The 25,732-nt window shown below is 34.5% G+C and overlaps 1 protein-coding gene across 1 annotated transcript in view; it reads right to left on the bottom strand.

Moving 5' to 3' along the window:
* Positions 1-25,732, bottom strand: part of CSMD3 (CUB and Sushi multiple domains 3) — a 1,747,434-nt gene that overhangs the window by 283,355 nt on the left and 1,438,347 nt on the right. The window contains 2 exon segments of the mRNA XM_053715303.1: positions 15,672-15,881; positions 18,025-18,141. Of these exon segments, the coding sequence (XP_053571278.1) occupies positions 15,672-15,881; positions 18,025-18,141 (327 nt within the window).

The following is a 25,732-nucleotide window of genomic DNA, read 5'->3' on the forward strand; positions in this document are numbered from 1 at the left end:
TTTTTTTTTTTTTTTTTAATTTTGGCAGCCACCAGTGGGTACTACAGCACAGTGCTAATTGAGCATGGGAAATGTTATTACAAGGAGTAAAGTATTAGCATTTGAGAGGATTTCTGAGTGTGCACTAAACCACTATGCACAGTGTGAGACAGACTTGGCACTTTGTTGAGTCAGACAGCAGACCACTTTCATTTGCAGAGGAGGTAGGACTTACTTAGCAAATGTTTTTTATTTCTTTGTGCAATTTCGGATTGTAACTTCAGTGTGGTAGTAGTTGTATGGTGGGGCCAGGGGTCCATAAAAAATCTTTTTAGCAGCAGTGTATTTATGATTATTTGACAATGCTGTAGAAAACCATGCGGAAATGTTTCCTCCTCAATACACAAATAGTAGGTACCCTTATCTGGATGCCTCTGTGAGGGTAGGTGTGTATGTCTGTGTTTCCTGTGGATGTCTCTGTGAGGGTGTGTGTTTTCTGTGGGTGTCTCTGTGAGGGTGTGTGTATGTCTTTGTGTGTTTTCTGTGGATGTCTCAGTGAGGGTGTGTGTATGTATGTCTTTCTGTGTTTTATGTGGTTGTCTCTCTGTGTGTGTGTATGTCTTTTTGTGTTTTCTGTGGGTGTCTGTGTGCATGTGTGTGTATGTCTTTGTGTGTTTTCTAAGGCTGTCTCTATCTGTGTTTCCTTGGGTGTATGTGCATGTTTTAGTTTGTGTTTGTGTGTATGTGTCCATTGTCTGTTCCTTTTTAGGACATTTTGACCTTACTACTGATTATTCACATCTTTCTACAGACTGAAACTAATGAGACCTTTACGAAAGTCACCAATCCACCATTTAACCTTTAAATTATTGTTTAGGCAGTTCAGGGCCCTTCTTTTCAGCCACTGCATGTTGTTGTCATCATTTAGTTGGCATCTTCCTTTACAAAAAGATAATCAGAACTCCATATTTTCTTTTCTAAATCTCCTTTTTTTTACAAAACTGTAGTCTACCTCATTACTTGTCAGGTCAATGTAATCAACTGCTGACTGTCTGTTTGGGTGTCTGTCTCTAAGTGTGTTTGTGTGTTTCTTTGCATGTCTGCTAGAGTGTCTATATGTGAATCCTTATGTGTGAGTGTGTGTCTGCGTGTTTGTATGTTACTACCTTTACAACATTTCCAAGTTTAAATAGACACTTAAGAATAAAGTGCATATACGTTTTAGTCACTTGGTCAAAAATTGCACATGTCATGGGGGGGGGGGGGGGGCCTGATCAATGGTTAAGTCAGGGGCCCCAAAATTTCTAGTGGCGGCCCTGAGTATAGCTGTTAAAAGCTGACTAGAAAATATCACCTGAACATCTCTATGTAAAAAAGAAAGATATTTTACCTCAAAAGTTCCTCAGTAGCCACATCCCATTGTAAAGGATTTCTAAGCAGCATATCAGTCTGTCTGTCCCAGGACAGCGGAAGGAGCGAGCTTTCGTGCACACTCATCTTATTTCCCTATTGAGTGTAAGGAAGTTTACAATGAAATCTCATGAGAGTTAAGTGAAATCTCATGAGATCACAATAAAAGAGTTCATGACCTCAGCACTGTTGATGCTGATTGGCTGCTGTTCATTTCTTCATTATTATTTGTTTTACCTGCAGCTAGGCAGCAGCTGAGTATAACTTTTTACACAGAACTTACTCTGCTGAGCTGAGGAAATTGTGAGGTAAAATATCTTTCTTTTTTACATAAAGATGATCAGGTGATAATTTCCTATCAGCTTTTCAGTTATACTGCATTAGTTTCAAGTGATTTAGCATATGAGTAGTATGTCTCTTTAAGTAGATGAAAACATGATAAAAAAAACATTTTTTATCAATTTTCATACTTGACGGAGTGTTATACTGCTTTATCTGTTTCAGCCAATCAATGACTTTGATGTTATTTTTAAAGGAACAATTGTAACTTTACAAAAAAAAAAAAAAATTGCACTTTTAAAGAATTCTAGTGATCTCTGTCACCCTACAACTGTTTGTACAAATACATTTGATGTTAGAAGTGTATGTATCATATTTTTTCACACAAACAAAACACTGCCAATTTTTACCAAACTGTATTTAAAGGGATATGAAACACCCAGTCCCATTGTTGTAATAAAAAAAAAAACACTTATACTTAATAGACCAATGCAACGCATATTATTCATAATTTTAAAATAATTAAATCTTTTATTTTTTGTATAAACTTAATTTGTGAAATGTCAATTACTTCCAGTCACAGCCCTACAAGGGGCCCGAGGTCTCTACAGGAAGACATATCTGATGTCACAAAACTTCTAGATTAACAGGATCTGGTTTACAAATTAGTGAGTACTAGATAAAGAGGGAGTTAGTTTTGCCCGTGCTCCGAAAAGGCATAATGCAACTTAGATTACCAAACTTGTCAGCCATCTTGAGGGCAGTGGTTACATTGAAAAATGTTAAGTGCTCATTTTGCAAGAAAACATGTAGGGTTTTTTTTTTACACAATCTGTTTTTGTATGCTTACTTTGATTTAACACACTTTTTTTTTCGAATGAAGCAATGTTGTATATCCATTTAATCCATTGTAAAGGTAATTTTTTTAATATAAATATTTTGCAAATCAGTGAGTATACACACACACACACACACACACACACACACACACACACACACACATATATATATATATATATATATATATATATATATATATATATATATATATATATATATACACAGTATAGCAAATATATGATTAAGCACTGCAGGTGTTTTTGTTTTATATCATGAGAAAAGTATGTGGAAGAAATAAATTTAAAGGGATTCTTGATTGGCAACATCTACTAAAGAAATGTTCAGTATGTTGGCAAAAAGTATCTAGACTTTAAAAATAGCCTTAAACTATGAGCATCTTTCAAAGCATATCAGATTTTTATGACACGCCAAAGATGTAGCTCAATAACTCAAAGTGTGGAAATAAAACCCTGTAGAACCTGATATGTGACATGATGACGATGTTAGCTTCTGTAACTTGTTTTGTTTTTTTGGACATTCTCATGGCAGAAATATCTGCATTAATTTATTTGCTTTACCGATATGGACATGTGTCAATGCCATGTAGGTAAGATGACAGCATTTCATTTGCAATACAGATAAAAATAAAATGTCATGTGTATCTCTCTCTTTATGTAAAAACCTTGCTAGCCGGTAAAGAAAATTTGTAATAATTTCTAATTTTATAAAATGTCCTGCTATCCAAAGCACAAATAATTTGCAAAATTTTACATACATTTAATTCATGATAATTTTTGCAGTAATCATTGAAATTTTTTAATACTAGCAATTTTAGCTAAGATTTTAGCTGATTGCTTAGTAAAATCAGCGAGGTGGTGTACCCATTAAAAGGTGGGGTGAAACACACACAATAATATAAATATATATATATATATAGAAACATAGAAACATAGAATTTGATGGTAGATAAGAACCAAAAAAGCCCATCAAGTCTACCCATATTACAAGTTACTTTTTCCTTAGGATAGCCTTATGCATGTCCCAGGCATTTTTAAATTCCTTTACAGTCTTTGTGGTTACCACCTCAAATGGAAGTTTATTCCATGAATCCACCACCCTTTCAGTAAAAAAATGCTTCCTCAAATTTCTCCTGGGACGTTATAGAACCCTCAAAGCATGCATCAGTAACACTGATTTTAATAAAATAAAACACAAATACTACCTTATTTACTGCACTTAATTAAACTTTGTATTCTAAAATATTTAAGCATTCAACAAGCGTACAATCACTGGAAAATAGGTTTGTTGTATGTGCCTGTGCAATAAAGCTACTTTTTTTAATGTGTCTTTAGTGGGAACTACTTTAACGATAAGTGTCTATGGCCTAGATTTAGAGTTTGGCGGTAGCCATCAAAACCAGCGTTAGAGGCTCCTAACGCTGGTTTTAGGCTACCGCCGGTATTTGGAGTCAGTCAGGAAAGGGTCTAACGCTCACTTTCCAGCCGCGACTTTTCCATACCGCAGATCCCCTTACGTCAATTGTGTATCCTATCTTTTCAATGGTATCTTTCTAATGCCGGTATTTAGAGTCGTGTCTGAAGTGAGCGTTAGAAATCTAACGACAAAACTCCAGCCGCAGAAAAAAGTCAGTAGTTAAGAGCTTTCTGGGCTAACGCCGGTTTATAAAGCTCTTAACTACTGTACTCTAAAGTACACTAACACCCATAAACTACCTATGTACCCCTAAACTGAGGCCCCCCCACATCGCCACCACTCTATAAAAATATTTTAACCCCTAATCTTCCGCTCCGTACACTGCCGCCAACTACGTCATCCCTATGTACCCCAAATCTGCTGCCCCTAACACCGCCGACCCCTATATTATATTTATTAACCCCTAATCTGCCGCCCCCGCTATCGCTGACCCCTGCATATTATTAGTAACCCCTAATCTGCCGTCCACACGCCGCCGCCAGCTACATTATAGCTATGTACCCCTAATCTGCTGCCCCTTACACCGCCAACCCCTATATTTTAGTATTTATACTTGTTAACCCCTAATCTGCCGAGCGGACCGCACCGCTACTATAATAAAGTTATTAACCCCTAATCCGCCTCACTAACCCTATAATAAATAGTATTAACCCCTAATCTGCCCTCCCTAACATCACCGACACCTAACGTCAAGTATTAACCCCTAATCTGTCGATCGGAGCTCACCGCTACTCTAATAAATTTTTTAACCCCTAAAGCTAATTTTAACCCTAACACCCCCCTAAGTTAAATATAATTTTATTCTAACAAAATAAATTAACTCTAATTAAATAAATTATTCCTATTTAAATCTAAATACTTACCTGTAAAATAAACCCTAATATAGCTACAACATAAATTATAATTATATTATAGCTATTTTAGGATTTATATTTATTTTACAGGTAACTTTGTATTTATTTTAACCAGGTACAATAACTATTAAATAGTTAATAACTATTTAATAGCTAAAATAGTTAAAATAATTACAAAATTACCTGTAAAATAAATCCTAACTTAAGTTACAATTAAACCTAACACTACACTATCAATAAATTAATTAAATAAACTACCTACAATTATCTACAATTAAACCTAACACTACACTAGCAATAAATAAATTAAATACAATTCCTACAAATAAATACAATGAAATAAACTAACAACAACAATTTTAAACGAATTACACCTACTCTAAGCCCCCTAATAAAATAACAAAGCCCCCCAAAATAAAAATATGCCCTACCCTATTCTAAATTACAAAAGTTCAAAGCTCTTTTACCTTACCAGCCCTGAACAGGGCCCTTAGCAGGGTGTGCCCCAAAGAATTCAGCTCTTTTGCCTGTAAAAAAAAACATACAATACCCCCCCAACATGACAACCCACCACCCACATACCCCTAATCTAACCCAAACCCCCCTTAAATAAACCTAACACTAAGCCCCTGAAGATCTTCCTACCTTGTCTTCACCTTGCCGGGTATCACACCGATCCGTCTTGGCTCCAAAATCTTCATCCAAGCCCAAGCGGGGGCTAGACATCCATCATCCGGCGGCTGAAGAGGTCCAGAAGAGGCTCCGAAGTCTTCATCCTATCCAGGAAGAAGAGGCGATCCGGACCGGCAACCATCTTGATCCAAGCGGCATCTTCTATCTTCATCCAATGAGGACCGGCTCCATCTTGAAGACCTCCACCACGGACCCATCTTCTTCCGACGACTTCCCGACGAATGACGGTTCCTTTAAGGGACGTCATCCAAGATGGCGTCCCTCGGATTCCGATTGGCTGATAGGATTTTATCAGCCAATCGGAATTAAGGTAGGAAAATCCTGATTGGCTGATGGAATCAGCAAATCAGAATCAAGTTCAATCCGATTGGCTGATCCGATCAGCCAATCAGATTGAGCTCACATTCTATTGGCTGTTCCGATCAGCCAAAAGAATGCAAGCTCAATCTGATTGGCTGATGGGATCAGCCAATCGGATTGAACTTGATTCTGATTGGCTGATTCCATCAGCCAATCAGAATATTCCTACCTTAATTCCGATTGGCTGATAGAATCCTATCAGCCAATCAGAATTTGAGAGACGCCATCTTGGATGACGTCAATTAAAGGAACCGTCATTCGGCGAGTAGGCGTCGGTTGAAGAGGATGTTCCGCGTCGGTTGGAAAGAAGATGGCTCCGCTCCGCTCCAGAAGAAAGAAGATTGAAGATGCAGCTTGATAGAAGACTTCATCCCGATGATGGACTTCCGACTTCAGCCGATGATGGATTTCTTCAGCCGCCGCTTGGATCCAGACTTCAGCCCGAGGATGGACGTCACTCTTCAGCCCCGCGCTTGGGCTTGGATCAAGACATCGGAGGCTCTTCTGGACAGATCGGGACCCGGTGAGGTGAAGACAAGGTAGGGAGATCTTCAGGGGCTTAGTGTTAGGTTTATTTAAGGGGGGTTTGGGTTAGATTAGGGGTATGTGGGTGGTGGGTTGTAATGTTGGGGGGGGGGGTATTGTATGTTTTTTTTTACAGGCAAAAGAGCTGAATTCTTTGGGGCATGCCCCGCAAAGGGCCCTGTTCAGGGCTGGTAAGGTAAAAGAGCTTTGAACTTTTGTAATTTAGAATATGGTAGGGCATTTTTTTATTTTGGGGGGCTTTGTTATTTTATTAGGGGGCTTAGAGTAGGTGTAATTAGTTTAAAATTGTTGTAATATTTTTCTAATGTTTGTAAATATTTTTTTATTTTTTGTAACTTAGTTTATTTCATTGATATTATATTTAATTTTTTTATTGATAGTGTAGTGTTAGGTTTAATTGTAGGTAATTGTAGGTATTTTATTTAATTAATTTATTGATAGTGTAGTGTTAGGTTTAATTGTAACTTAGGTTAGGATTTATTTTACAGGTAATTTTGTAATTATTTTAACTATTTTAGCTATTAAATAGTTCTTAACTATTTAATAGCTATTGTACCTGGTTAAAATAAATACAAAGTTTCCTGTAAAATAAATATAAATCCTAAAATAGCTATAATATAATTATAATTTATATTGTAGCTATATTAGGATTTATTTTTACAAGTAAGTATTTAGCTTTAAATAGGAATAATTTATTTAATAAGAGTTAATTAATTTCGTTAGATTTGAATTATATTTAACTTAGGGGGGTGTTAGTGTTAGGGTTAGACTTAGCTTTAGGGGTTAATACATTTATTAGAATAGCGGTGAGCTCCAGTCGGCAGATTAGGGGTTAATGTTTGAAGTTAGGTGTCGGCGATGTTAGGGAGGGCAGATTAGGGGTTAATACTATTTATTATAGGGTTAGTGAGGCAGATTAGAGGTTAATAACTTTATTATAATAGCGGTGCGGTCCGCTCGGCAGATTAGGGGTTAATAAGTGTAGGCAGGTGGAGGCGACGTTGTGGGGGGCAGATTAGGGGTTAATAAATATAATATAGGGGTCGGCGGTGTTAGGGGCAGCAGATTAGGGGTACATAGGGATAATGTAAGTAGCGGCGGTTTACGGAGCGGCAGATTAGGGGTTAATAAAATATGCAGGGGTCATCGATAGCGGGGGGCGGCAGAATAGGGGTTAATAAGTGTAAGGTTAGGGGTGTTTAGACTCGGGGTACATGTTAGAGTGTTAGGTGCAGACGTAGGAAGTGTTTCCCCATAGCAAACAATGGGGCTGCGTTAGGAGCTGAACGCGGCTTTTTTGCAGGTGTTAGGTTTTTTTCAGCTCAAACAGCCCCATTGTTTCCTATGGGGTAATCGTGCACGAGCACGTTTTTGAAGCTGGCCGCGTCCGTAAGCACCGCTGGTATCGAGAGTTGAAGTTGCGTTAAATATGCTCTACGCTCCTTTTTTGGAGCCTAACGCAGCCATTCTGTGAACTCTCAATGCCAGCGGTATTTAAAAGGTGCTGGCAGAAAAAAAGCCAGCGTTAGCTACGCACCCCTTTGGCCGCAGAACTCTAAATCTAGGCGTATCTCATTTAGGGTTTGAAGGTGTCCAATATATAACTGGGAGGGGGGGTGGCGGCTCAGTAGCGGGTGAAGCCACCTCCCTGAAATTAGTTTTTGCAGGTTGGGTTGTTTGTGTATATGTATATATATATATATATATATATATATATATATACACACACATAATTTTTATTTCTTAGAGATAGAGACTAAAGTGTGTGAAAGGTTTGTTCTCACATTGATTTATTTATAAACTAAAGTACTATTTTGCTTTCAATAGTGGAATTTCCCGCATAACATATTGTACTGCATTTTATATTGATTGACAGTAAATATAAGAATAGTCAAATCTGTCAAGAACAATGCAGAGAATAATGTTGTATCCAGATGTCTTCAAAGACAAGCAATATGTACGTGAAGAAATGTCAGTGTCTTACATCAGATAACAGACATTCATGACAAGAGTATTTTCACAGTTCAATGTGATTTACATGACTGAAACTATTGTCATATAGACAGGGCAATACAACGTTTTTCAATGAAACAAACATGTGACTTGTCATGTTTTTATTTATAACAATCTATTTGCTAGTTTAATTATAAAGAAAAAAGATGTGTGTAATCACGATTTTATATCTTTTACAATAGTGCAAAAAAAAAAAAAGCAAAAATAGAAATATAAAAAAAAAACACTAAAAAGAATAATATACAAACTACGTAATGGCAGACAGCTGCTAGTATCTAAGATGGCAGCATTGAGTGAGTCAGAAAGGATTGGAGAGCTGCTTGGAGGGGGGCATCATGGAGGTGAGTTGGTGAGGAGGGTTTTGTACAATCCAGTCATAAAAAAAAATCTGCTAGTACCTAAGATGGTGGTGACCAGTGGGGCATGAGGGAGGGTGGAGAGCTGTTTCGACCAGGTAGAGATCTGGGAGTTGGAGGTGTCAGGTGGGATGGTATTCTCTACATAACCGCTAAAATTAACCTTGAAAGCTATATATATATATATATATATATATATATATATATATATATAATCTGCTAGTACCTAAAATGGTGGTGACCAGTGGGGCGTGAGGGAGGGTGGAGAGCTGTTTCGACCAGGTAGGGATCTGGGAGTTGGAGGTGTCAGGTGGGATGGTATTCTCTACATAACCGCTAAAATTAACGTTGCAAGCTATATATATATATATATATATATATATATATAATCTGCTAGTACCTAAGATGGTGGTGACCAGTGGGGCGTGAGGGAGGGTGGAGAGCTGTTTCGACCAGGTAGGGATCTGGGAGTTGGAGGTGTCAGGTGGGATGGTATTCTCTACATAACCGCTAAAATTAACCTTGCAAGCTATATTGTTAACTCTTTCACTGCTGGGAATTTCAGAAGTGTGTTGCACAGCTGCAATTAGGGGCCCTTCCAATACCCAATACAATGGCAAAGCTATGCATGTCTGCTATTTCTAGACTTGTGCATGATCGAAAAATTTGTTTCGGTTCGGATCGATTCAGATTTTTTCGAATTTCGGTTCGGATCGATTCAAATTCGGAAAAATTTGAATGAATTAGTTTCAGATTTGTTTTGGATTCATTCGGATTCGAATAAATTCGGCTGGATTCGGTTCGGAAATTCGGAATTTCGGTATGTGTTAGGTGGGATATGCTGTATATTAGACTAGTATTATGTACTGTATATTAGGTGTAACCCATAGCAGAGTGATATAACCTAATATACTGTACAATACTAGTGTAATCCATGGCCATCCGAATCTACCGAATAAATCCGAACTAATTCGGATTTATTCGGTAGATTCGTCACTATTTCAATTCGGAAATTCGAATCGATCCGAATCTCCGAATTGAAGAAATTCGGCCGAATTTCTGAATCGATCCGAAACGAATTGATCCGAAATGAATCGCACATGTCTAGCTATTTCTGAACAAAGAGGATTCCAGAGAAGTTTTACAACTATTTATCTTTTGACTGCAGTAGTTGTGTGTAAATAATTTCAGTGAGAAACCCAAAGTTTGTGAAAAACGGTGGCATGAAAAATTCCTAAATAGGCCTAGATCAATACCTTGGGTTCTCTACTTAAAAAATATATATATACAGTATATATATAGTTTTGAGAGGTAAATAAAAATAAAAATGTAAGGCTCTATTTCTGATTTAAACGGAGTAATAGCTAAAATGCTATAAAAATTATCTTTTGGGCAAGTTTTTCCATGAATTATCAGGTCCTAAAGGGGTTAAAGTTAATTGATACTTATGAGTAGAGCTGTTAAAATATCATTATAGTTTTAAACTAACACTAGAATGTTTCATTAAAAAATAAAAGCAACATAGATCAACTTCTATGTTTGCCATCTTTAGCAAACATATCAATCAGATCTGATGTTAAACAACTTAAAGGCATCCTTAAAATTGGGCCAAGTAATTTAAAACTGATGAAACACATATAATACTGACCTAGACTTTTAGTTTAGTACTCTTATGTTTTGTAATTTATTACTATGAAATTTAAAATTATGCTATCTTTATTGCATTTTTAAATTTAAAGGGCCATAATACCCAAATGTTTAAACACTTGAAAGTGATGCAGCATAGCTGTAAAAAGCTGATTAGAAAATATCACCTGAACATCTCTATGTAAAAAAGAAAGATATTTTACCTCAAAAGTTCCTCAGTAGCCACCTCCCATTGTAAAGGATTTCTAAGCAGCATATTAGTATGTCTGTACCGGGACATCTGAAGGGATGAGCATCGTGCACTCTCATATTATTTCACCAATCAGGTAAAGGAAGCTTACTATGAAATCTCATGAGAGTTAAGTCAAATCTCATGAGATCACAGTAAGAGTTCATGACCTCAGCACTGCTGATGCTGATTGGCTGCTGTTCATTTCTTCATTTTTTTAATTTTTTTTACCTGCAGCTGGGAGCAGCTGAGTATAACTTTTTACACAGAACTTACTCTGCTGAGCTGAGGAGATTGTGAGGTAAAATATCTTCCTTTTTTATATAGAGATGCTCAGGTGATATTTTCCTGTCAGCTTTTTACAGTTATACTGCATCAGTTTCAAGTGATTTAGCATATGAGTATTATGTCCCTTTAATATTTTATTCTATTTGTAACCAGCATCTTATGATTAGATTCTGTCTAAAACAGCTGGAAGCTTTAATAATTTTATTTAATTGACTTGGCTTGTCTGAATGTCCCTGAAACTGATGACATCTGTATTTGTTAAAGGGACATGATACACAAATGTTGAAGCACATAAAAGTGATGCAGCAAAGCTGTAAAAAGCTTACTAAATAATATCACCTGAACATCTTTATGTAACAAAGTAAGATATTTTACCTCAAATTTCATAAGTATTCACTGTAAAGAGACTTTAAGCAGCCAGTCAGGATGCTTGTACCAGGACTTCCTTGGGAGTGTGCATCTGTCGTGTGCAGGCACAGTTATGTTACTTTCCTTTTCAGTTTAAGGAAGTGCTATGAAATCACAGCAAAGCATTACCTCAGCACTGCTGATGCTGATTGGCTATTTTTTTTTTTTTTTTTTAATTTGCAGCTGGACAACAGCTTAAGTATAATTGTTTAAACAGCACTTACTCTGGTGAGCTGAATAATTTTTTAGGTAAAATATCTTTATTTTTTACTCAGAGATGCTCAGGCGATATTTTCTTGTCAGATTTTTATAGTTATGCCATATGAGTATTATGTCCCTTTAAATGACGTCATAAACTTATTTTTTTACAGCTATGCATTTGAGGTCTAAATCTTTCTGGAACATGTAACTTGAGGTATTAACTTGGTTGGATTTTTGACAAGTCTGCCCAAAATAGTTACAAGCCAGTGCTTTGTGGACAGCTGGCTTGCTATATTTATATCAGCAGGTTGTTTGATTTTCTAACAAAGCCAACTTGAACCGACGGGGGCTGTGTAGGTAGATTGTAGCAGGTGACTTTACAATCAAATTGTTTTGAGAATAGCCAAGTTGGAGATTTTTTATTTTATTTTCAGTATTGAAGCAGAAAGACGTCATCCGTGAATGTGTACAACAGAGATGGTTCTACAAGAGTAATATTTATCACTACTAAATAACCTTACAAAACAAAATGTTTTTGAAATTCAGTAACATCTCGCATAACTTACATATAATCTAGAAAAATATTTGCTAGTTTGAAATATATACTTTTAATATTTATGAAAAAATGTAATACGTTGTCCCCATTTACTAATTGGTGTTCAGACATTGTTACCAGGCAGGGAACTGGTCTTCTCATATTCAGAGCAAGCAGGCAGCATGTGTTTTCTGCATTTATGATTGCACAAGCGAAAAATTATGCATCCCTGCTGAATAGTTCAAGAGCAGGGCTTAGCAATTACCCTTGATGAATGGGTCCATGGTTATATAACTTGTCATCATCATATAGCTGCTGCTTTTTAACTTGTAGTTTGCGGGGTCATGATAGCAAGCCTGGGTCCCAAGGGTTTCAAAGTTGATTCACAGCTTGATAAATGAAGCCCTATGTGTTTATTTCCACTGAAAGGAGAATTCAGCTAAAAAATATCTTTCAGATTGTCCTCTTTTTGTCTCTATGGCATTTGCTAGTTCAGGGGTGTCAAACTATAATCTGGCAATGATTTGGTCATTGAACTGGCAAACATATTGTTCCAAAAATGCCTAAGATGCAGATTTTAAATCATGATGTGACTGCAAAGACTACGTGTTAATATTTAATTACTGATATTTTGCCTCATCATGATTGATGAATAGTATAATATATAGATACATCTTTGTGAATGGGTGGATACAACTGCATGCCATAGTCAATTGTTTCTTTGATAAAAATAAATAACCCACATAGAACCAAGAAATTTAAAAAAATATGTTTTTCTTATTCAATGTTAGGTTTTAAAAGTCTTTCAACTTATATTAAGTCTAATAAATAAGGTTTATGTTTTGTCACTATATCTATATTAGATTCATAGAAAAAAAATATAAAAGGTTAAAGGGACACTGAACCCAATTTTTTTTTCTTTTGTAATTCAGAAAGAGCATGCAATTTTAAGCAACTTTCTAATTTACTCCTATTATCAATTTTTCTTCGTTCTCTTGCTATCATTATTTGAAAAAGAAGGCATCTAAGCTTTTTTTTTGGTTTCAGTACTCTGGACAGCACTTTTTTATTGGTGGATGAATTTATCCACCAATCAGCAAGGACAACTCAGGTTGTTCACCAAAAATGGGCCGGTATCTAAACTTACATTCTTGCATTTCAAATAAAGTTACCAAGAAAATGAAGAAAATTTGATAATAGGAGTAAATTAGAAAGTTGCTTAAAATTTCATGCTCAATCTGAATCACGAAAGAAAAATTTTGGGTACAGTGTTCCTTTAATAAATAAGGTTTATGTTTTCCCATTATATCTATAGCAGGTTTATAGAAAAAAAAATGCTTAGTAAAAGAATAAAAATTTTACATGACAGATATAAGGCAGGGGAAAAACAAACTAAAATTAGTTTTGGGCAAATTGTTCATCATGGAAAAAGAAAATCTTTATTTTTTCTAAGATTATGGGGTCATTTAATTCAGACAAATTTTCCCTACACTATTATTATTATTATTATTATTTTGTCAATGGAAATTTCTTAACTCCTTATTAGCTATGGAGTAGAGGAGCAGCTGGACAGAAAATTAAGCTCAAACAAAGTTAAACTAATAGCTAGTGCTACCGATACAAGTTAGCAGCAGCATAAAGCCTAGCTTGGGTTTTAAATCCCATAAAATGCAAACATTTCACAATTGCTTCTTATTTAATTCCCTGTGTAGTGTTACAACAATCTGGTCAACATCAAACATTCATAATTACTGCATTAACATCAAAATCTAAATTTTGACATTAGAATGTCTTTTTACATCAAAATCTCAGAATTCCTCACTTAGTTCTCAATTAGTTCTCAGTACAGCTGTCTATTCTCTCCAGGGTCATTTGATTTTAAACACAATGCTATTTAGCTTTGCTAAAACATATATTTTTTTAATAATGTCTTAGTTAAAAATTAAATATAATTGCCTGTTCTGTCTAGTGCAAATTATTTAAATAAAATTACCTATGAAATATAATAGGGTTCGATCATAGGGATTAACAAGGAGTAAATTCCCAATCCTTTAGTAAATATAAGCCTTTCAACTTATATTTTTGATAAAGTAATTTGGTTTTAAGTTTCAAGCATCCGTAAATTATAATGAGATGTTTCCAAATTGAAATAATTTGGTTAATGATGGTTAAAAAGTTATTAATTTATTGCAATGTTAAAAAGAAAAAAAAATGTCCCTGCTAAACATGCTTTACTATAAAAATAATACATATACAGTTAATTAAATAACAACTATTTTTAGACATTATACCTTTCTATTTTCAGTTTTCTTCATTAAAAACAACAACATTTTTTGTAACTTTGTTTGTACACAATCTATTTTCTGTTATTAAGATTTATATAAAATGGCATGCTGATCCAAAAGGTTAAACTTTTGTTTATTTTGCTGTTGTATTTTTTTTATTATTATAAGCATTAAAGGGGCATAAACCCAAAGATGTTCTTACGTGATTTAGATAGAACATACAATTTGAAACAACTTGCCAACGTAATTCTATTATCAAATGTTCTTTGTTTTCTTGTGATTCTTTGTTGAAATGCAGGAAGATACATTCAGGGGTGTGCACACGTGTCTGCAGCACTATATGACAGCAGTTTTGCAACAATGATATGCATTAGCAAGAGCACTAGATAGCAGCACTATTTCCTGTCATGTAGAGCTCCATAAATGTGCACTCTATCTATCCAGATATCGATCTACAAATAATAACACAAGAATGAAGCAAATTTGCTAATAGACATAATTTGGAAATGTTTTTAAAATTGTATTCTCTATCTGAAAAAATGAAAGAAGAAATATGTGTGTCCCTTTAAGACAGCTATATGTAACACAGAGTACTCAAATAAAGTAAACTGCTTCTGTGTATCTGTTGGTGAATTTGTATATAAAATTGTAAATACAAGCTATAATAATTTTGGAATATATTCTAAATTTTATAAAAGTTAAAAAACAATTATCTATAAAAAATATAATTTAATTTGAGTATACTTAAAGGGATAGTAAAATCCAAATCAAATTTTCATGATTCAGATAGAGCATGTCATTTTAAACAACTTCCTAATTTACTTTTATAATCAAATTTGCTTTGTTCTCTTGTTATTCTTAGAGGAAAGCTAAACCTAGGTAGGCTCATATGCTAATTTCTAAGCCCTTGAAGGCCACCTCTGCATTTGACAGTTTTTCACAACTAGAGGGCGTTAGTTCATATGTTTCATATAGATAACATTGTGCTTATGCATGAAAAGTTATTTAAGAGTCAGCACTAATTGCCTGAAATGCAAGTCTGTCAAAAGACCTGAGATAAGGAGGCAGTCTGCAGAAGCTTAGATACAAGGTAATTACAGAGGTAAAAAGTTTATTTCTATAACAGTGTTGGTTATGCAAAACAGGGTTATGGTAAATAAAGGGATTTTCTATATTTTAAACAATAACATTTTTGGTTACAGTTTACTATCCCTTTAAAGACAATTGAAATCTGAGTATATGCATACTACATACCTTGATACATTATGTAGAAACCTTGTTTGTTCTGGGAATAATCACTGTGAAAATATAAAGTGGTCTCATGAGTTGTGCTAAATAATGAAGCGGGTAGCTGGAGTCCACTTAACCGACCAATAACAGAACCAGTTTCTGCCGATCCACTTCTTACTTCCAGGTAATCATGAATTGTTTCAGTTGAAAAATTTACAAATTGCAAATGTACTCCTAAAAAAAAAAAAAAAAGTAAATTACTTAGTGGATTACTTAATTAATTTATTAATGGAGCCCTTTGGTTATCAATTGATTCATCTACAAAAATCTCCATAGATTTATTGGTCTTTTCTGTAGAAAATATTTAGATTGTGATAGACCCAATAGTATTTTAAAATCCAGTATTACTGAATGTGAATTCAGCAAATAGCAGAACAACAAATTCTACATATAGTTCTAATATTGTGCCATTTACATTAGAAACATTATGTAGAAAGTGATATTTATTATACCACAAATCTGCATCTAACTTCATCACAGCTACGCTCATGCTTATTTCAGTGTGGCACACTTGGGTACAGAACACCTTATAACCTGGTACATTTCACCATGGCATATTTTCACTGTGGCCATATATCTGCCATATTACTCATTGATTCATTTTCACTGTGGTATGCACGTTACCTGGCACATTACAAACTGTAAATCAGCTTTCCTCAACTCCAGTCCTCAAATGTCACTAACCAGCCAGATTGTAAAGGTTTCCCTACAGGTACAGGTGAGTCAGTCCAATGAGGGAGCAGCTAACCAGCTAGGCAGGGAAATACAATCTGGCTTGTTAGCAGTGCTGGCAGAACTGAAAAACACTGATGTGTTAAACAAATGAAAATGCTGGATTACCCCTTGCCAGGTACCATCAGGGCTACATGTAACACACATCGAGAAATAAGGTTATAAACAACCTTATGGGATAACATTGACTAATAGTAATTATTTGTAACAAGCAAATGTGTTCACATCCATACAGTATCAATTGAAAACATATACTAAATTATAATTAACTAAATGATAAAAACATTTTGGTTTCATATATTCAAAAGTACTAAAACACTCAAGTGAACATTAAACAGTATGAGATTGCATTATAAAATATTTAATTATTTGGTGTAGACAAAGTTGCAATATAGGTTCATATTTATTCAGATTTCTCTTGTAATTTTCATATGAAAATTTCGGGCTTTCCAATTCCTCTGAGTTTCTATAAAGCAATAGGCATCAGTGTGATAGAAATTAGTTTTTTCCTGTATGTCTCTCTTGCTAAGGACATTTTGAGAAAGATATAAAACAGGCACTAAAGAGTCAAAACAATGAGCTATACAAATAATGGTTGAGGGCAATTACTTCATTGCCTATTTTATATCTCTATTCTTACTTAGCAAAAATAGATTAAATAAGGGGAAACCTAGGTTCCAACATTGATGAAACAGAAAGGTTACACATATTTCTCCAATATTTAAAAACTAACATAATTATATGGCAATTTATTTATTGTTTAATTACCTAAAATATGTTGGTGTAAAATAATGGTACAATTAGCAATATACAGATAGTCCCAGAGCGTATGTTATGAAATCTCCATTGATGGCAAATACGTAGATAATTATAAGGGAGCTAAGAATTTAATATTCATAAAGTTGTTATAACAATTAATTAAACTTACAATTTTGAAGAAAACTAGGACAAAGTCAATGAGCCTTTTAAGAAATAGTTTTTATATAAATGGAAGGACTCTCATTGACTTCAGTGGACATGACAATAAACTTAGTAATTAGTGTTAAAAATGTTTTATATAACTGAGATAAACATATCCTAAACAAAGAACGCAAATACAGCCTATATGTGTCTTTTAAGAACATTTACAAAAATCATTATTAACAAATATGCTCAAATTAATTATTTTAGACTATGATGCAACCTAAAATTAATGTATGCAATATTTTTAAAATATTTTCTACAATCTGCTATTGTGTAAAATATGTACCCCATTCATTAACCCCTTAACAACCATGGCGTAAGGTATTGTCTGGGTATAATAGTGCTATGAGACCCTCCTTCCCTCCTGCAGGCTTGCTAAAATAGCACTGGCAGCAAGACCACACTATTTAAAAAGACACCTCCCAGGATACGTCACTGGTTATTAAGGGCTTAATCATAATTATGTTTCATTTATGTGACAAATAATAATTTTCCTACATGATAAAAACATTAAAAGAATTAACAAGAATAACAGTTATTGACAAACTATACTGTTGATACATTTTAATAAATATTTTTGGTTGTGTGAAAAAGTGGTGTCAAAGGCAATATTCAAACCTACCAAAACCAATAGGAAGTTTTATTGTCCAAGTACAATCTAAACTGCTTGGGTAGTTTCCAGGAAAACCGGGACTGAGTACCACACCACTGAAATCAGACATTGATCCACCACACTGTGCTGTAATGTAGAATACAACAATTAGGCTTTTATATAATTTATTTTTATATACACTTATGACAAGAGACAAGGAACAGAAATTGCATATTTATTTATTTTTTGTTACTAGCCTTAATTAAGATGATGCACACGCCAAAGTATGTTTTTGTTCTCTGCCATCTTAAGTGGCAGACTATTATGATTTGTTTTTGGTTTTTTTATGACCTCTTTCATTAAGTGAGATGCATGACAATGTGTGATGGCAAATTAGATCATTAACATAAATTTAAATTTGCCATAGAAAAGAAGAATAAAATTAGCAACACGTTATTCAAATTTTACTACTTCTACCTTATTAATTTACTCCCACAGTATGACTGCTTTTTATTATAGAACATTATTCAATAATGATTGAAATTGTATGGCATTGGGTGGTGTATCTTAGAGTCAAAGGAACAGTTTCTATGGTAACTATATTATTAACATTACCAAAAATACTTTTGCTTAACCCATATAGCAGCAAATGTGTTCGCAAAACAAACATACAATTTTCTAAAACATGCACTGAAAATTATTTTAAAGAAAAAACGAACCTATCAGTTATTGAAAGCCTTTGATGTAGTGATTTAATTTTTTTGAATATGGAATGCAGAGGCCATCATGTAATTTTACGAGTAATTAAAAAATGCCAAAAAAGAAAGAGTAAGTGAGTTAGATAGTAAAATCGATAGTATTATATAGTATTTGTATGAATTTTTATATTGTACCAAATATCCATAAAGCATTTTATTGGACATTACCCTAAAAAATATCTAATTGCAAAATAACAAAATATTGTGACGTGTGTCATTTATTTTTGTCTGCTTTTTTCTCTGTAATTTAACTTTAAAACTTGTGTTTTTCCACTGCCTCTAGAGAAGCTGGAGTATATTTTTTAGATTCTAAACACAATCTTGGTACAATATGCACAGTGATTGTTCAATAAGTGCAGGTGATTTTTAAATCTTTACCAGAGAAGCAAAGGGCTTTTCAAAGGACCCTGAACATGTTTTAGATGTGTTTTTTATTAATATTATTATTATTCAAATTATTATTATTATACACATATATACAATATATTTATATATATATATATATATATATATATATATATATATATATATATACACACACATATATATGTGTGTGTGTGTGTGTACACAGATAAAAAAACACACATGCAGATATTTTGTAGCTATTGTCTTTTAGGTTAAAGACAAGATTACAAATAAAGGACACAGTTTATGAGTATGTATCTTCTTCCACACTAATTAACAACAGCAGATTAAAGTTCACAATAAGCATCAAACATTTTCTCTGTGGTCATTTACAAGACAGGCAATACCTCTCTGCAGCAAAGTGTGTTTTTCTTAATCAACAATTTTAAGTACTAAAATTTATACAGTCAAAATGATAGCACAAGCACACAGCACCACAGCCCTCCTATCTGGTCTAAGAAAAGATCTTCTTTTAATGCTGCTGTGTGCGGTAATCATGAGCCAAACCTGGCCTGGACAAGTAAAAAGCTGTTATGGCTGGTGCAGTATTTAAACCCCCTGCTCTACAAAAACCCCACACCAGGTACCCAGAACACAATTTACACATTCATAAAGGTCATATGCACTACATTTCCATAGCATCTGCTGACAGGATTTTATTTTGCATGATCAAACACACATTCATCCCTGTCCCCTTTTCTCATGGAACCTGATTGCTTGAGAGCAGAGCTTGTCGGTTATGTTTGACATCCACCAATCTCTTCTTAACTTATGGTTGCAGGCACGCATGGGCATACATAGATACTTATGGGGGCCTATGGTGCAACTTAAAACGCAGCAGTTGAAGTAGCAGGCTGAAAAAATCCCAGACTGATCCATATGGTGTAATTGAAAAGTCCTTTTCTACCTCAACTGGTTGCAAAAGAGCAAGGGTTTTGGCTGCATGAGTGATTGCTTGTGCAATATTTCTTTCCAGCAGTGGATGCTGCCTTGCTGGGCTCCTGTTTGTTTAAAGGGTCTTTTCATATGCAGGGGGGGGGGGGGGCAGAGTGTCTGCTCATTTTGCTTTCCAGCTTATTTCAGTGGGTGTCCAAGCCTATCCTCATCAACAGTGTTAAACTGGGAGTTTCTAAGTAAGTTTTTAAAAGGTTTTATACTGGATTTTTAGATCAGTAACTGTGCATATTATTATTTATAGAAGTGTCTATTGGAAATTGGTGTATACTGCCCTTTTAATGGGACATTAGTGTCATTTTGTGTGTAAAGTATAAATATCAGGAATAAGGAAAAAAATGTATTATTGTACAATCATTTAAATCAGTAAATTATTAAGCAAAGTATGTATTTCTTTGCAGTCCAGGGACTCACTACATAGAATGTTTCAGGGTTGGGCTTCTGAATCCTGTAAGATGCACAATGCACTCCAATATTTCCATGAGAAATGGCAAGATCGTGGTTTTTAGAGATACAGGAAAATCAGGCAAAATAAATACTGTAATTACATTACAAAGTTTAATTTACTAAGTATAATTAAGTATTTTAGAGAGACTTAAGCAGTCAGTTTAATACTCCTTTAACCACTTAGATGCCCATGATGAGGCATCCACGTCATGCACAACTCTATTGTAGTGCGGATGGCGAACACAACTTCGTCATCCAGAGGATTCCCCTTCTGATTCAGATCCTAACACGTGCTCTTCCTGCACCATAAAAGTTTCATTTTGACCATAAAAGTTTCATTTTGATTTTACTGTCTGTTTAAATCCTTGACTACCAGAAATTTCAGAGAAATACCTTCCCAATGTACTGGAGAATTTTCAACATTTTGTATTTCTCGATTTAGACAGAAAAGCAGAAAAGGAGTTTTTTTTTCCCTATGAAAACACACACAGACACATATATATATATATATATATATATATATATATATATATATATATATATATATATATATATATATATATATATATATATATATATATATATATATAATCATTCAGTCTCCTCTGCAGAAAATTAAGAATTTCTAATATTATTTACTGTTATCTAGACAACAAATTAATTGTATCATTTAACATAAATGTATTAATGATACTTTGTGCAATAAAATGTTAACATTTTTAATATTAGCTCATTTTAGCGGATCGTCAGTAAAATCCACGTTGTTATTTTAACTGCTCACAATTTAAATTTATTTTAACACTATTACCGGATAAAGCTTAAACCGCTTGGGATAATTTCTTAAAGGAAGGGAGTTGGTTGTTTGTGCACTGCACATGGCACACAACATATGCCGAGAATATTAGTATTACTTAAAATTCTGTGCATACTTAATATAAGTCTTTATAAACAGGCAGCTATTTTAATTGTGATATAGTGAATAAAAATGGAAACCATATTGGGACAACACGATCCCTATTCCCAATATCCCAGGTTGACCATTATATTTAGTACTTTAGAATTATTATTTAACAATTACTACTTAGGTGTAGTGTTTTTAAAATTGTGTGTGAGTAAAGCAAGAAGGTTTTTTGTTCTTTGCTGTCTTTTAAAACTAACTAAATAAAAGTCATTATTTTTTATTTTTTCATCACTATCCCTTTTCATATTGTGCGCACAAGCATATTTCCTTGGAGTATACTCACACTCTTGTGGGTGTTTTCCTTATTCTGCCAAAATCAACTGGGTAGTACACCCACTAAAAAATGCCTGGGGTAGCAATTAGCGCTCAGAAAATTAAAGGATTACTTTCTGTTATAATTTTTAAGCTAAACAACTAACATATTAAAGTTAATAAACATTAATTAAAACCTACTGACCTATATTTTCTCCAAAACAAAGTTTCATAACGTTCTAAAAGTTATATTTTTTATTCGCCCATGATGTCACGTTATCCTGCCCACTATTTTCAGCACTGCATGTTCAAAATACTTAAACTAATAATTTTGTGTTTAAAGCGCCATTTTGAAACCTAGGTATTGTAAACGGATTGGTACAGAGCAAAGGATACCCACGGAGTGGGTTTGGAAAACAATTACATTTGCAGACAAGATTTTTGACATACGGTAGAGATATGTTAATGAAATGATATTGATAAAAAGCATATTTGGGGTAGTTAGTTAGTAACAGGCATAGGAAATATTTACTTACAGTGGCCCTTTAACCAGAAATCCGAACTCTGGTTAATTTTCTAAAAGTGCCCCAGATGCCCTCAAAAGTGCATTAACGTTTTTTATTAATAAAAAATTCTGCACTTTGCAATTTTGGAGCTTTAACCCCTTAATGACCACAGCACTTTTCCATTTTCTGTCCGTTTGGGACCAAGGCTATTTTTACATTTTTGAGGTATTTGTGTTTAGCTGTAATTTTCCTCTTACTCATTTACTGTACCCACACATATTATATACTGTTTTTCTCGCCATTAAATGGACTTTCTAAAGATACCATTATTTTCATCATATCTTATAATTTACTATAAAAAAAAATTATAAAATATGAGGAAAAAATGGAAAAAAACACACTTTTTCTAACTTTGACCCCCAAAATCTGTTACACATCTACAACCACCAAAAAACACCCATGCTAAATAGTTTCTAAATTTTGTCCTGATTTTAGAAATAACCAATGTTTACATGTTCTTTGCTTTTTTTGTAAACTATAGGGCCATAAATACAAGTAGCACTTTGCTATTTCCAAACCATTTCTTTTAAAAATTAGCGATAGTTACATTAGAACACTGATATCTTTCAGGAATCTCTGAATAGCCATTGACATGTATCTATTTTTTTTTAGTAGACAACCCAAAGTATTGATCTAGGCCCATTTTGGTATATTTCATGCCACCATTTCACCGCCAAATGCAATCAAATACAAAAAATTGTTCACTTTTCACAAATTTTTTCACAAACTTTTGGTTTCTAACTTAAATTATTTACAAACAGCTTGTGCAATTATGGCATAAATGGTTGTAAATTCTTCTCTGGGATCCCCTTTGTTCAGAAATAGCAGACATATATGACTTTGGCGTTGCTTTTTGGTAATTAGAAGGCCGCTAAATGCCACTGCGCACCACACGTGTATTATGCCCAGCAGTGAAGGGGTTAATTAGGGAGCATGTAGGGAGCTTTTTGGGGTAGTTTTAGCTTTAGTGTAGTGTAGTAGACAACCCCAAGTATTGATATAGGCCAATTTTGGTATATTTCATGCCACCATTTCACCGCCAAATGCGATCAAATTAAAAAAAACGTAATTTTTTTTCTCAATTTTAGGTTTCTCACTGAAATTATTTACAAACAGCTTGTGCAATTATGGCACAAATGGTTGTAAATGCTTCTCTGGGATCCCCTTTGTTCAGAAATAGCAGACATATATGGCTTTGACATTGCTTTTTGGTAATTAGAAGGCCTCTAAATGCTGCTGCGCATCACACGTGTATTATGGCTAGCAGTGAAGGGGTTAATTATGTAGCTTGTAGGGAGCTTGCAGGGTTAATTTTAGCTTTATTGTAGAGCTCAGCCTCCCACCTGAAACATCAGACCCCCTGATCCCTCCCAAACAGCTCTCTTCCCTCCCCCACCCCACAATTGTCCCCGCCATCTTAAGTACTGGCAGAAACTCTGCCAGTACTAAAATAAAAGGTATTTGGCCCTTTTTAAAAAAAAAGAAAAAAAAAAGGCATATTTACATATGCTGATGTGTAGGATCCCCCCTTAGACCCCAACCTCATTGATCCCCCACCAAACAGCTCTCTAACCCTTCCCCTCTGCCTTAATGGGCGCCATCTTGGGTACTGGCAGCTGTCTGCCAGTACCCAGTTTTGTAAAAAAATGTGCCTTTTTTTTTAAAAAACAACAACATAATTTATGTAAGAACTTACCTGATAAATTAATTTCTTTCATAGTAGCAAGAGTCGATGAGCTAGTGACGTATGGGATATACATTCCTACCAGGAGGGGCAAAGTTTCCCAAACCTCAAAATGCCTATAAATACACCCCTCACCACACCCACAAATCAGTTTAACGCATAGCCAAGAAGTGGGGTGATAAGAAAAAAGTGCGAAAGCATAAAAAAATAAGGAATTGGAATAATTGTGCTTTATACAAAAAAATCATAACCACCACAAAAAGGGTGGGCCTCATGGACTCTTGCTAATATGAAAGAAATTAATTTATCAGGTAAGTTCTTACATAAATTATGTTTTCTTTCATGTAATTAGCAAGAGTCTATGAGCTAGTGACGTATGGGATAATGACTACCCAAGATGTGGATCTTCCACGCAAGAGTCACTAGAGAGGGAGGGATAAAATAAAGACAGCCAATTCCGCTGAAAATAATCCACACCCAAAATAAAGTTTAAATTTTATAATGAAAAAAACTGAAATTATAAGCAGAAGAATCAAACTGAAACAGCTGCCTGAAGTACTTTTCTACCAAAAACTGCTTCAGAAGAAGAAAACACATCAAAATGGTAGAATTTAGTAAAAATATGCAAAGAAGACCAAGTTGCTGCTTTGCAAATCTGATCAACCGAAGCTTCATTTCTAAACGCCCAGGAAGTAGAAACTGACCTAGTAGAATGAGCTGTAATCCTTTTAGGTGGAGTTTTACCGGACTCGACATAGGCATGATGAATTAAAGATTTTAACCAAGATGACAAAGAAATGGCAGAGGCCTTCTGACCTTTCCTTGAACCGGAAAAGATAACAAATAGACTAGAAGTCTTTCGGAAATTCTTAGTAGCTTCAGCATAATATTTCAAAGCTCTAACTACATCCAAAGAATGCAATGATTTCTCCTTAGAATTCTTAGGATTAGGACATAATGAAGGAACCACAATTTCTCTACTAATGTTGTTAGAATTCACAACATTAGGTAAAAATGTAAAAGAAGTTCGCAACACCGCCTTATCCTGATGAAAAATCAGAAAAGGAGACTCACAAGAAAGAGCAGATAACTCAGAAACTCTTCTAGCAGAAGAGATGGCCAAAAGAAAAAAAAACTTTCCAAGAAAGTAATTTAATGTCCAATGAATGCATAGGTTCAAACGGAGGAGCTTGAAGAGCCCCCAGAACCAAATTCAAACTCCAAGGAGGAGAAATTGACTTAATGACAGGTTTTATATGAACCAAAGCTTGTACAAAACAATGAATATCAGGAAGATTAGCAATCTTTCTGTGAAAAAGAACAGAAAGAGCAGAGATGTGTCCTTTCAAGGAACTTGCAGACAAACCTTTATCCAAACCATCCTGAAGAAACTGTAAAATTCTTGGAATTCTAAAAGAATGCCAGAAAAAATGATGAGAAAGACACCAAGAAATGTAAGTCTTCCAGACTCTATAATATATCTTCCTAGATACAGATTTACGAGCCTGTAACATAGTATTAATCACAGAGTCAGAGAAACCTCTTTGACTAAGAATCAAGCGTTCAATCTCCATACCTTTAAATTTAAGGATTTGAGATCCTGATGGAAAAAAGGACCTTGCGACAGAAGGTCTGGTCTTAACGGAAGAGTCCACGGTTGGCAAGAGGCCATCCGGACAAGATCCGCATACCAAAACCTGTGAGGCCATGC

Source organism: Bombina bombina, chromosome 5, assembly GCF_027579735.1.
Source record: "Bombina bombina isolate aBomBom1 chromosome 5, aBomBom1.pri, whole genome shotgun sequence".
In the NCBI taxonomy this organism is placed as follows: Eukaryota; Metazoa; Chordata; class Amphibia; order Anura; family Bombinatoridae; genus Bombina; species Bombina bombina.